The 14,485-nt window shown below is 43.2% G+C and overlaps 1 protein-coding gene across 1 annotated transcript; it reads right to left on the reverse strand.

The window, feature by feature from the left end:
* Positions 1-726: 726 nt before the first annotated feature.
* ABRA (actin binding Rho activating protein) lies at positions 727-13,068 on the reverse strand. The gene is made up of 2 exons (XM_079984424.1): positions 12,275-13,068; positions 727-2,605 (listed from the first exon to the last, which is right to left on the reverse strand). The coding sequence occupies exons 1-2, from the start codon at positions 13,009-13,011 to the stop codon at positions 2,143-2,145; spliced, it is 1,200 nt and encodes a 399-aa protein (XP_079840550.1). The 5' UTR covers positions 13,012-13,068; the 3' UTR covers positions 727-2,142.
* Between the last annotated feature and the right edge of the window lie 1,417 nt (positions 13,069-14,485).

A 14,485-nucleotide genomic window follows, 5' to 3' on the forward strand; every position in this document is an offset into this window, starting at 1 on the left:
CTTGGTATGATCCACCAAGGCTCTTACATTTTAATCTAGGATTAACCCCCTCTGATTGTTATGGTGAGAAATTTCTGTAGTGGATCCTCTCCAGTGACTCAGGAGAAATAGGCAACAGTTGTTCTGCCTGCTGCATGTCACAATATAGTATAGTAAGCAACACCTTAATGAATAGCTTCCAATCAGAATAATGCAATGGAACCCACCGTGCGTGCGTGCGTGCGTGCGTATAAAGTTTTCTCCAGTGTTAGTCCTGCTCAGAGTAGATCCATTGAAATTAGGACATGACTAATTTAGGTTATGATTTCTTTTTTTTTTAATAAATATTTATTAAAGTTTTTGAATACAATGCATAAATAATAAACAACATTACTTATATCATAACATAGTTTCCTCACTTCTTTGGACTCCCTCACGTCTCCCGCTCCCACTTACATCGTTGAAAATTTTTTTTCAAGCAAATTATCATCTTGTTTACAACCTTATATCCGCTCATTTAAATAAAATCTAACAGTTCTCCAAAAAGTTTGTATTTTCCTTAATCTCACTTATCGTCAAATTCAGATCTAATTCAGTGGTGGACAATTTTTTATGATCTAGCATCCTTCTTAACAAATTTAGGTTATGATTTCAATGGGTAAACTTTGAGTTGGACTAGCGTTTGATTCAACCAAAGAGAGAGTGTGTGTATAATGCTTTCTTGCTAATGTAAAAGAACAAGAAGAATTTGATGATTGATGGTTTTTGTATTTGGCAGAAATAGTATCCAACACATTATTTTTTGACAACTTACCCTTGCGATCTGCAGACTGGGGACACTTGTGACCCCATTCTAGAGAACTACTGGTACTCAAAGCAGCTCTAAAGTGCACACACCTCTGTATAGAACCTAAGCAAATAATGGCATTATAAAGGGCAAACAATCTTCAAAATAAAATCACATATAGAGAGAGCTGAAGTGATACATTAGAACTCAATCTTGCAGTCTCAAAAGCAATCAATTTTTTTGTTCAAGGAGAGTATTGCCTTTTTTCACCACTTATTTCAAAGCAATTGTTTTGCAAACAATGTTAGTATGCAAATCTCTAAAGTCTCATTCCATGCCTATATATGTAGGAAATTTATTCCTTAGCAAAATAAGGAATTTACTGCAAATAAATAAGTTTGTATTGTGAGTCAAAACATTTTCGCCAACCTATCTGTAATGCCTGGAAAACATTTCTGACAATATTAGCTTTATGACTGAAAATAGTCATACATCATTTTTTCTTCTGTGAGAAGATGTGTGATCTTTCAGTTTGAAAGAGAACATGGGGTAGGGGTAGATTTTGTTTTGGTACATTTTAATATTAAACAGTAAAAGTATAATACTGTACTCTTTATCCGGAGGCTATCCCATACGTTTTTCAAGCACTTGTCAATCAGTGTCATAAATACATAGTTATAAAAATAAATAATTAAACACAGCAAAATAGTCCAGCTATACATTTTGAAGCAGCTACAGGTTGACTTACATAGTGTATAAAATTGATGCCATCCTGAAGTTTATAGTGACTTAGTAAATATAAATGTGTATATTGCACAGTTTATATAAGTAATGCTACAGTATAGTTTATTATACTTAGTCTAGGATTTATTTCCAGTCACCTGAAATGTCATGTAGAAAGAATACCATAAACTTAAGAGTTCAGGCCCCAGTTTCCACTGATTTAGTATTAAAACTGAGGTATCGGGGTACTTGAACATTACTTCCAAATGTTAATAGATAAATTTGCTGCTGTTGCCCCTCTTAAACCCAACAAGCATACAGTATATAGTGAACAGATGCAAAGCTACTTGCATTCTGATTGAATAATGTGAACTTCATTCCCTTATATGCTAGTCTACTCTGTGCAGTTCAGCCTTATAAAACTGGCTGAAGAAGCATGAACTTGCTAGTAACATGTAGACATTACTTATTACTTATTATGGGTTACAGGTCCCATGATCTGACCATTGGGTGTGCTGACTGATGGGAATCGTAGTCCAAAACACTGGCTACCCCAAGAAGAACTTGGATGTCTCAGCTGGAGTAGCCAACATATAGTTGACGGGAGTTACCAGGAATCAATAATGCTTTGGGTTATCCCATGAAGAATAGCATTATTCTAGCAAAGTTATTATCACATGGTCATCCCGGCCTTGCCACAACATTTCTCCTTCAAAGTCCAGCATCCCATGCTTCCTGGCCCTCATGAGTATTCCAACGACCTTATCCGAAATACGGACGTATCTTTCAAACAGGTCACCAAAAGTGACTTGGATCTTGCTATCACGGCGGTGCCGAGCCATCGTTCTGATGATGAAGCACATGTCTTTCATCTCTCGGTGGATGTGGTCCTCCGCTCTCTTGGCCCTTTCTGCCGTTTTTGTACCTTCTTTAGGACGGCCATAGCCTTCATCTCCTTTGCGCAGGCGGGTGGACATGGCCAGGTCGTAATCAAACTCCTCACTGAAGGGGTTGAGCTTTTGTGTGATCATGTGCTCATCTGCCCAGTCTTCCCATCTCCCTCTCAGATTGTGGACAGGGCTGTATTTCTTGGAGGCCTTGACGTTTCTGTTTGCACTGAAAGAACCAAGAAATAGATGGTTTTTGAACTGCATTAAATGGCAACAGAATGCCTTTTAGTACTGCTCATCTTTTGCTTTAAAGGGCAGGCCACTAGGTGGCATGTTATCACCAGTTCTAAAAGTCACATCTTTATAATAGCTTCATCTGAGCATGCTTACAACTGTCTCCTTGCCATCTCTTTTATCTTGGAACGCCAGATTTTGTTCAGGATTGCATTATTACTCTTTTCCTGTCAAGAATAATAACCCTTTATTTAGCTTATTATTTGCTGCATCTGCACGGTCCTTTGTCCCATGAGCTCAGGTGGAGGGCAACCTTACCTGATGGTTTCAACACACCTTTGATGTAGTTTGGCTGAAAGTGAATGATCATAGAATCATAGAATCATAGAGTTGGAAGAGACCACAAGGGCCATCGAGTCCAACCCCCTGCCAAGCAGGAAACACCATCAGAGCACTCCTGACATATGGTTGTCAAGCCTCTGCTTAAAGACCTCCAAAGAAGGAGACTCCACCACACTCCTTGGCAGTAAATTCCACTGTCGAACAGCTCTTACTGTCAGGAAGTTCTTCCTAATGTTTAGGTGGAATCTTCTTTCTTGTACAGTAGTTTGGAACCATTGCTCCGTGTCCGCTTCTCTGGAGCAGCAGAAAACAATCTTTCTCCCTCCTCTATGTGACATCCTTTTATATATTTGAACATGGCCATCGTATCACCCCTTAACCTCCTCTTCTCCAGGCTAAACATGCCCAGCTCCCTTAGCCGTTCCTCATAAGGCATCGTTTCCAGGCCTTTGACCATGATGGTCCCAAGGTCACCCAATGTGCTTCATGGAGCAAGCTTGGTTTTTTCCCCTGCTCTGAAAGGTAGGAGCTGAACCAATGGCTTCAAGTTACAAGAAAGGAGATTCCGACTAGACGTTAGGAAAAACTTCCTGACAGTAAAAGCTGTTCGACAGTGGAATGGACCCCATTGGAGGGTGGTGGACTCTCCATCATTGAATGTTTTTTTTTACTAGAAGTTGACTTGCCACCTGTCATGGATGCTTTAGTAGAGATTCATGCATTGCAAGGGGTTGGACTAGATGACCCTCGGGTACTTTCCAACTCTACAGTCCTATGATTCAATGATTCTGAGTTCCAGGGCGGACATCGAAGCACTCTAGCCACTATACCACACAGTGCTGTAGTATAATAAAACATACATAAAATCACACATTTCCTGTGTCCGCCTGTCCAAATCGAAAATTCTTCACAGTTCCACTGGAAGATCCCAAGGAAACAAATTTCACTGTTAATGGCACAGGAACCAAAAGCATCTCTGTGCCCACGGAATCTTAAAATTTGGTACATTAAGGGCTAAGATATGATACAGCTGGGGCATTCCTTTTACACCTCCTCTGGCCCAGTAGAAAACTACACCTCCCATCTAGACTTCTATCTCCCAATCATCTTTGCCCAGCCTATGGGGAGTTGACGGGGGAGGCTGTGGCACTGGAGCCCACCTGGAGCTGAGGCTCACTGGTAGCCCTGTTCCACCATTTGAGGAACCCTGTCCGAGGGAAATGCAGCCCTTGACAGTAAAAGGGGCCACTTGCTCCTAGTTTTGTCCACCCCCCCCCCAGCTCCTGTTTACAGCTGTCCCCCTTCTGAAACCGCTGCTCTGTTTTCCGAATTCCTGGACAACCTTGCATGCAAGCTTTGAATACTTGGAAAGGTCAGCCCGAACAGCATTCCATCTGCTGAATGTCCCTCTGTTGTTACAAGTCCAATGACAACGCATGTGAAATACGTTAAGTGAAATGGTATCCCTAAGCTTCAGGGAGGGGAAAAAACCCATTATAGCTCACCAAAGTACCTATATTTTGAACCTTCTTTCTGATATCTTTGCTATCTGCTCAGTCACGCAGAGGGCAGATGCAGATACAGTACAGCAGCTGTCCTCTCCCAGTCTCCTGGTCTATGACTTCTTAGGCCTTGCGTGCCTTCCCTTCCTCCTTGTCTGATTCCTGCAAAGTTACAAAGGCTGGAAGCGGTGAGAAAGGAAAGCAGCTGCAAAGATGCTTTAAGTTCCGGATCCTATTTTAAAACTTCTGATTGCTTTGTGCCTCTGACATTTGCTCCCACCCCCTCCATTCTTCCCACTTAGTTCTTTTAATCCTCCTTTCAAACTAAATACTATTATCACCTTCCCATTTTAATCTTCTCCTTAGTGGGCTAGATTAGCACCACTTGTTTTGCTTTTGGTTTGCTGCTTTGACACCCAAACGTAATCTAACGCCGACTCTCTCTTCCTTTCTCATAGGAATCTTCTGCTGTGACACTTCCTGCCTCTGTTTCCCTTTCATATTTCTTTTTTCAATTTTTCATTTTTTTATTAGAAAGGGCCACCTGAGTCCTCTGTACTAGTAGCAGTCTAATGCTGGGAAACGTCAATTGATTGGGTCAGAAGTATTATCAGAAACAAAACGGGGACTCACAGAACATCACCATTGCTATGGCCATAGGCACACCGCAGAAGCATCACAGAAGGGACCACTTTAAATAGTCATGGCTTCCTTGTTGTTCGTTAAGGGTGCTGAGAGTTGTTAGGAGACTCATATTCTCCTCACAGAACTACAATTCCCAGAATGCCTTAATCTTTACAGGGAACTCTGAGGATTGCAGCTCTGTGAGGGGAATAAGGGTCTACCAACAACTCCCAGCACCCTGACCAAATTCCTGCTCCCATAATTCTTTGGGGAAAGCCATGACTGTTTAAAGTGGTACCACAGTGCTTTAAATGTACAGTGTGAATGTGGCCTATGCAGTGCTAGATTACCAAATAGGCAAAGCATGCACTGACTTATGCTTTTTAGGGGCCTGGTGACAGTGGATCAAAATAATATTGATTTGATTTTGAAAGAAAATTACAATCAAGATTTCTCAGCTCAATGTTATCCCACTAGAACATGAGCACAAGGGGGACCATGAGATTTTGACTGCCATGGGGCCTCCACAGGGTTTAATCCAGCAATGGGCTTCTCCTTGAGGCTGGTAGCATTAACAGACATGGAACCCAAGGGCATTTACCAGCAAATCTAGACTACAACTTCACATAGTCTGAGGCAGAGGCAGGAACGTGTGGTCCTCTAGCACGTCCCTAACTGTTGGCCATGAACTACTGTTCAGCAACATCTTGAGGGTCAGGGAAGGATCTTTGTGTTTCACAGCTATGTGCCATTGAGAAGGGCACTAGGCTGATCTAGACCTTGTGGCACATGTCAGGAGTGGACTGAACTGAATTCTGGTGGAGCTGGATGCAAACGTTCTACTCTCCACCCAAACTGCTTGCAGTGAAGCCAATAGGGTTTACCCATTACTACAGTATGTAGCAGTGATCTTGTCCAGAGCCACTGTGGTGTATGTCAAAATAAGAACAGGGAAACCTGAGTTTAAACCCCAGTCATCCATAAAGCTCACTGGGTGTCCTTGAGCTAGCCTGGGCACCATCCCAGAAGCCCTTTTTAGTGCTCTCCCCTCACACAATTACAGTCACGCTGGAGGAAGAGCAAAGGTATGTCTGCTGGACTTGTTTCCGCCATTATGCGCTTGCTGCCTCCCTGATTTTTTATTTTAGCAGGATGGGGGGAGTCTTAAGTGAGGAGCCTGGTGTGTGTGTGTGTGTGTGTGTGTGTGTGTGTGTGTGTGTAGGTTCCTCTTGCAATTTAGAACCCTGTTCCCTAGTACTGTTGTGGGAAGGAAGGAAGGAAGGAAGGAAGGAAGGAAGGAAGGAAGGAAGGGGTAGGGGAGAAGTCTTGTACATGACTTTGTTCCATTGAGGAAATGTTAGAAATGTGCTTGTTAATTTTGAATTTCTGAGAGTTCTTCCAGACCTGTTAACCACCAGAAGGATCAGAACAGGGTGGTGCGATTGGTTTGGTCACACTGGGTGCCGCACTTCAGGGAGCGCCAGAACAATGTTGTAGAACAGAGTGTGAGGGAGGGGGTGCATTTAGCATTGCACAGGGCGCTGCTGAAATCTGAGAACCAAAAGTCTGCCTGTGATCAGAACAGCAAACACAATCTGAAAGGGGAATATTCTTCCCTCTCTTTCCCTCTCCCTCTCCCTCTCCCTCTCCCTTTCCCTCTCCCTCAAAGGTATGTTTCCCTGCCACTTCAGTGCTAGGCCAGCCATGTGAGAACCAACCATCTGGATGCAAGCCAAGCTAGGCATACTGAGGAAATGCAAAGGTCTTTCAAAACGACCTTGCAACTTCATGGAATTCAAAACTTTGTAGTTCTGTATAAACACACCGGGATTTCTTCAATGCCACTTGCCTGTTACTTTCCTCCAAGGGATTGTTTTTTAAGTAGGGAGGGAAACACTTGGTGTCCTATTAACACAGCCCAAAGTGTGGGTGGTTTGTGTTTTGTACACACCAATGTAGTGTCAGATAGTTACTGCTAGAGTACGGAGACCAAGTTATATTTATTTCTCTTTATTTAAAGCATCTTTATCCTGCCAAAAAAAAAAGAGGTTCACATGAGGTGACTCTGCAGGTGCGACCTTGTGTGATTTAATGCCCCTCCATACAAAAAATAGCCCCTACACATAGAAAGCTAGATGCTACGGAGGGTTTTAGACTAGCCATGTTCCTTACTGGCCAGCTCTCTATGTGCAGGAAATGGTTGTTTGTGAAAATGGACTGAATTATGTGGGCCTCTCCATTGGCAATCTGGCAGTACAATCCACACACAGAGGTTTATTGCTTGAGTGAGAACCAAATTACAGGTAACGGGGGGGGGGGTCAGTGTTTAGGTAAAGCAGATGCCAATGGGTGCAGTAGCATGTGAGGAAAGGGAGGAGAAATTGAAACCCTTTCCAGCCAAGTCTGCCATCCAATTAGCTATACGTCAACCTGTGCTTTTCTACACGTGGAGTAACAAAAGTTTTTGGGGAGACTATTGTGTTTTTCAAGTGGACACTCAGCTGGCAAGGGATGTATTGCAGCCCAAGGGCTACATTTTCTTTCTCACAGGCAGAATTTTTTAAAGGCAATTTCCTTCACAGGCTGACACCGATTTGAAGGAAAATTTCCCCTCACATGATAGTCCAATCTCTTCCATTTTTAGCGATTCACCAATCTGACTCATAACGAGAGAAATATCATGAGGTAAAATTAATACCACTGGAACATGTACAAATCAATGCTAATCATTGATGATGATGATGATGATGATGATGATTTAAGGTGGGCACCTTCAACCTCAGGCTCCACGGTGGGTTACAACATTATAACACAATATTAAAAACAGTTTAAATCAATTTATAATCACAAAAACAAGGTGGGTCCTGAACATATACACCTCAAATGTGAAAAGCCAATGCAAAGAGGTGCATGGGCCTGCAAAAACTAATTCTGAGGGCTGGTTTGCCTGAGGCAGTGAGATAGAATATTTATTATTGCATTTTCTTTTGACCTCCAAGGAGGTCAAGGTGGCATAAATGGTTCTCTCCCTCTTCATTTTATCCTTACAACTCCTCAGTGAGGTAGGCTATGCTGAAAAAGGGGGGCGGGGGCGGGGAATGACTGTCTACCTAAGGTGACCAGCATGCTTCATGGTTGACTGAAGATTTGAACCCTGGTTTCTGAGATCCTAGTCTACCATCCTAACCACGACTGGCCTGGCCTAAGATTGCTCTTTAGATGTTAAGGTACATACTAATCTTTATTAATATATTTCTAGCACACTTTTTAGTGCCAGATCCTTGCAAGGCACCTTTATGGAGGGATGTTAAAAACAAAAGAATTGGCAGATATAATAAAAACAGCACCAGAGAAAATCCTATGCTGGGAGCCAGCAAAATAAAAATAAAATAAAATAAATCTTTACCGCTTCTGAACAGCCGTGTTAAGGTGAAGCTCTTCAGAAAATATTTGAGAAGTTCATGTGACTCTGGCTAAAGGTTACTTACATCATCACTACGGTTGCATTTTATTTTTAGTGAGTAGTTCGGTTAATCTGGGCTGGCTCCAGGATGAACTGAATGGGCTGTTTAGTGGAAATTGTATATGTGTGGCAAATTTGACCCTCTTCTTTTCAGGAATAGATCTGAATTGGCAACGAAGCCATCCAAAGTTACTGGGAATACAGAAAAGAAATGTTGGGCCATTGGTCAAAATGAACACTACAGAACTATATATAACAGGAAGTTTGCCTGCTTGGCAGTGTCCCACCAGTCTTAATTTTAGGTTTCTAGTTCAAGTGGGTGAGTGGACTGGCCATGATCCTTGACAGCTTGAAGGTTTTACACAGTCTCAAGTAGGTGCGAAAGCCAGTACCCCACTCCTGTGATAGTTTTACACCCTCTTTAAACAGGTGTGAATGACTATGCAGGGATACAGAAATGAGTGGAGAAGCCAGCTTGGTAATAGGATGGGGGAGGAGGGGAGTCCAGGTTGCTCTGGCAGTAAAACAGACTAGATTAGGAGCATTCCAAAATAGATAAATATCATTTGATTGTTCTCTCCTGCCTCCACTGCAGGACAAGGTATGTTGCTATTTTATGTCAATTATTTAAGTGACAGTGAATGTCCAAAATTTGGTGAGTATTGTCAATATCAGACTAGTATTTCATGAACGTTCAGCGAGGATATAGCCAGCCAATCTCACAAGGGTTGTTGTGAGGTTAATGTTTGGGGACTGTAGGGATGAACCCTGAGCTTCTTGTTTTATTCTTTTTGTAAACTGCTTTGAAGTTTTTCTGTTTTTGTTTTTTGCAATCAAGTGGTGTGTGTGTGTGTGTGTGTGTGTGTGTGTGTGTGTGTGTGTGTGTAAGGAAGCAAACAAACAATATATAAGCTATATCTTTGGGTACATTTCTAATAATTGAATATTGCATTTAAAAAAAGCAAAAGTACAGGAATGCCTTGGGACTCTGAGGACTCCCAGGACTGGGGCTCAGTTCAGGATTTCAAGGTCCAGCTGGTGAAAGCTAAAGGTAAAGGACCCCTGGACAGTTAAGTCCAGTCCAAGGCGACTATGGGGTTATGGCGCTCATCTCGCTTTCAGGCTGAGGGAGCCGGCATTTGTCCACAGACAGCTTTCTGGGTCATGTGGCCAGCATGACTAAATCATTTCTGGTGCAACAGAGGACTGTGACAAGTGCCAGAGTGCATGGAAACACTGTTTGCCTTCCCACGGCAGTGGTACATATTTATCTACTTGCACTGACGTGCTTTCGAACTGCTAGGTTGGTAGGAGCTAGGACAGAGCAACGGGAGCTCACCCCGTCGTGCAGATTCGAACCGCTGACCTTCTGATCAGCAAGCCCAAGAGGCTCAGTGGTTTAGCCCACAGCGCCACCCGCATCTCCTCCAGCTGGTAAAGGACCGTAGCTCAGTGGTGGAGCATCTATCTGCTTTACATGCAGAAGGCGCCAGGTTTGAACCCTAGCATCTCCAGGTGCTGAGAGAGAATCCTGTCTTAAACCCTGGAGAACTGTTGCCAATCAGTGTGGACTATAGTGAGCTAGATAGCCAACAGTCTGATTCAGTATACTCCGGCTTCTAATGTTCCTATGTATGGAAATGATCAGCACTGCAAAAACTGAAAGGTTTTTCAAAACTATCACCCTTTATGCAGCTGTGTGAGAATGGTGGCTTAAGTTGAAGGGCACGTAAATGAAACTGAAAAGTAAATGTGGGGAAAGTACAGAACTGCAGGTGTCGCGAACCTATCCTATAAATCACTTTCTTGTCATTATTCCTTTGGTGTGTTCAATTGCTACATGACACGTCTGGTGGCAACTCATGTGGTTCTGGCCAAATGCTTTTCTTTCTTTCTTTTTTAAGGAAAGAAAATGTTGCAGTCATTATTCTTCTATGCAGGGCAGGGCAGGTGAAGTGGCTGCACACAGCTATAGGTACTTTGCAGTAGTTTTTCTTCCTGCAAACAACAGATCGGAAATTGTCCCTCTTTCCAGATTTGCATTGTGTGGATAATTGGCATTTCATAAAGGCCAGTTGCATGGGAGGGGCAGGGCAAAATCCAGCTGTGTGCAGCTTTCTCCTACAGAGTAAGCTAATAAGCATCTCCTTCTGTCTCTCCAAGTGGCTAACACAAACTTTCGTCCACTAGGATACTAGAAGTAGCTATTCTAACAGTTATGTATTAAAACAGTTGTTTTACTTTGTTTTTAGAGGTGTAAATATAAAGGTAAAGGTACCCCTGCCCATACGGGCCAGTCGTGTCCGACTCTAGGGTTGTGTGCCCATCTCACTTAAGAGGCCGGGGGCCAGCGCTGTCCGGAGACACTTCCGGGTCACGTGGCCAGCGTGACAAAGCTGCTCTGGCGAGCCAGCACCAGCGCAGCACACGGAAACGCCGTTTACCTTCCCGCTATAAAGCGGTACCTATTTATTTACTTGCACTTAGGGGTGCTTTCGAACTGCTAGGTGGGCAGGAGCTGGGACCGAAAGATGGGAGCTCACCCCGCCACGGCGATTCGATCGGCAAGTCCTAGGCACTGAGGTTTTACCCACAGCGCCACCCGCGTCCCTCTTTTAGAGGTGAGTGGCGGGTAATTAATTGTAGAGTATTAGTAGTATCTATCTATCTATCTATCTATCTATCTATCTATCTATCTATCATCTATCTATCATCTATCTATCTATCATCTATCTATCTATCTATCATCTATATCTATCTATCAGCATCAATATAGATCTGTGATAGCCGAAGTTTGAGCCCCCCTGTAATCTCTCTATACATGCAGTAGATGACAAAATAGGATGTTTAGCCATGTGACATGTTGGTGGCCACTAAACTCATTGGCTATAGAAAAAGGATTATACAAATTAATGGATGATAGATCTAGCAACAACCCTTAGGTATGATAAAGGTAAATAGAACATTCATTTCCAGAGGCATGAATATCAGGTGTTGACAACAAACAAGGGCAGTGGGCTGTTGCATCCGTGGTTTTTGTTTGTACTTCATGGAAGCACCTAGCTAACAGATGGAAACATCTGAAAACTTTAACACCAGTGCTAGAGTTACCCAAGTTGGCTGACCCCAAGTAATGTAGGTTCAGGGGTCTTCCAGATAACCTCTTTATTCAGTCATCTTGTTGCAGCAGAGTGTTTTAAGCCACTTTAATTGTGCAAACCAACGTTTGCTGTAAGCTACTGAACCTCTCCTGAATTCTGGAGCCATCATGTGACTAGAACCCACCAACCATAGCCTAGTATTTCCATTGTTAGGGTTATTTCAAAGACAGTTGAAAAAATATTTTACTGCACATGTTAGCATCTGCTATACCCAAAGGTCACTGGAAACTGCTTCTGTGTGAGGACTCCTCAGGGGTCCTTACATGGGCCATTGTGCCGACCAGTTCATCACACACCCAATGACTTATTCTCCAACCACTGCCAAAATGTTCTTGATGTAGCATCATGGGAGAGACACTGTAGTGACGACTGAACATGAGCCCACTTCGCAGAAATGCAAATGGTGTATAAATGCCTTAAATAATAATAAATGCCTTTAATAAATAAAATATCCATCAGATGGAAGGAGTTTCAAGGGGGGCGGATCTCCACCTGGCAGGCTCATTGGGTGAAGCAGCCCTTGTGAAGCCCACCTAGACCTATACTTGGAAAACTCGACAATTACTCACAGTGATGATGAAGGCCGTTTTATCCTCACAGTCCGTATTTCTTGGCTACTATTGTCAGCATCCAGTTTTTCCTCTGCGTCTCCTCCATAACCGCTGTCCTCGGTATCTAAGCTGTTGCTACGATAATTCTGTAGTTCTGGTTCATCGGCCTTATCTTCCTGTTCCATCTGTTTCCACCCCTTAGTCAGCTCCGACACCAGGTTAGAACACTTCCTCCTCCTTGTAGGGGACATTTTGCCACTGAGAAGCTTATCAATGTCTTCGGTACTCTTGTCTGTTGACGAACACCCATTGTCTTTTTCATACTTGTCGCTGAGGAGGCTCACACCACTGCCTCTTTCATAGGCTTTACTTACAATGGTCTTTGTCACCTCTTTGCTTCTGATGTTAAGTTTCTGGAGGGCTTCGTTTGATTCACTTGGGGCCTGCTCTCCATTTTCTTTTGGCTCCTGATGTACTGATGGAAAGGACACTCCATCTTTCGATTGGTCTTTCTTGAAATCGGTTGGTGGTTTGGGAAATACCCTCTCCCTTGGGGAATTCTCCTCAGAGGGCACCCATCCACTGGGCTCCTGGACTTGCTTCGTATGGTGGTCAGATGCCCACTGCTGCCAACCCCGTGCCAAGCTGATGACAAGGCTAGCTGTACGGATCTTTCTGATGGCCCTCTGGGCAGGGGCGTTCTTCTTCGGCTGTTCTTCTGGAGACATTGTGTTGCCTGTGGCTTCCTCACCCATCCCTGCGTTAACACCACTTAGTTAAGGCTGCCCTGTGGCAAGTAACTGGCAGAAGGGAATGGTAGGGATTTAAATAGATGGTGGTGGGGATTTATGATGCTGGAAAGTATGGGAAGCATTTCTCACATGGAAAGAGGATCCTTACACTGACAGTGTTCTTTTTTTAAAAAGCCCAGGCTTGCATTTCACCGCAGCAGATGGGACACTGGATATGGTAAACATGGGTGATGCAGGAAAGCCACAGCTGTGATGGAAATTAACAGCACCTGTATGTGCCCTCTCTAAAGGTACCTTAGTCATGCATTCGGTTTGACAGTAAAACGTCTTTTATGTAGCGGAATTTGCTTAATGGGATGGTTTTCGCTCTTTGCACTCAGGCAAATCAGTTAATGAAAACGCTTGGAATTGGGCAATGCCAGAAATATCCTGGCTACCAATCAGTTAAAAAGTCAATCACTCTTATTCATCAATAAAGGGCTGCACACTAAGGCAGCTTTTTGCATGCAGAGCTGAACTGCATACTGCGGGTTTGCTGTGACCACAGGATTTGGGCCATGATTCTGTGCATTCAAAAATAGCCTGTCTCTATCCCAAGTGTGTTATAGGCTTCTTTTCCTTCAGTTCACTCTTTGTTTACTACAGTTCCCAGCCTATGAATGGGAAGAAAAGCATGGTTAAACATAAGAGCCCTGAGGGATCAGGCCAACGGCTCATCTAATCTAGGATGTTGTTTTCACTGTGGCCAAGCAGATGTCTGTAAGCAGGACCTGAGTGCAAGAGCATTCTCTCCACTTATGATTCCCAAAAACTGATAGAAGTGTAATTCCTCCAACACTGGGGGTATAACATAGCCATTGTGGCTAGTGGCCATCAAAAGGCTTATTCTCAATGAATTTGTCTGAATCCTATCCAAGCTGGTGGTCATCATGACATTTTTTGGATGACTAAAGCCTTACCTGTGCAGAATCATCTAAGTCCTGAGCATTCTTTAAACTAATGAGATGCAAAGTGTGATTTACTGAACAGCAATAGGTGGTTTCACTTGGCTTTCTTAGTTTACTTTGAGGAAGTGATTTATTATTTCGTGGTGGTCGTTCACAAAATAGCTGCTTGCAAAAGCATATAATGTTTCTCATGTAACGAGAGAAGATTCCCTTGTTTTTCCGTGCTATGTGCCTGAGGCATTTCAGCAGGTCAGCCAGCCATTCCCAAATGACATCAACTGAGAGCTCAAATGGGGCAAATGAATCATTGGTTGCATACTAACTTCATTGTAGTCATATCAGAGCTAAATTTACACTCTCTGCGCTGCCCAAGAACAGACAGAACTGAAGGAGGCTAGGTTCCCTTCCCCCCAGCCCTTATAGGCTGCCATATAATAAAAAAGCAAGTCAAAGAAGTCAAAGAAACTTATATGGTAATAAATTAAAAAAAAAATTTTAGTGATGCAGCTAAAACTTGAGAACCAGTTAGC

Source organism: Podarcis cretensis, assembly GCF_951804945.1.
Source record: "Podarcis cretensis genome assembly, chromosome: 7".
NCBI lineage: Eukaryota > Metazoa > Chordata > Lepidosauria > Squamata > Lacertidae > Podarcis > Podarcis cretensis.

Excerpts from the sequence above, each read along its gene's own strand:
- ABRA (XM_079984424.1), bottom strand. The coding sequence starts at position 13,011 with ATGGGTGAGGAAGCCACAGGCAACACAATGTCTCCAGAAGAACAGCCG. Across the intron at positions 2,606-12,274 it reads AAACGGCCTTCATCATCACT|TGCAAACAGAAACGTCAAGG; the intron begins GTGAGTAATTGT and ends TGGTTCTTTCAG.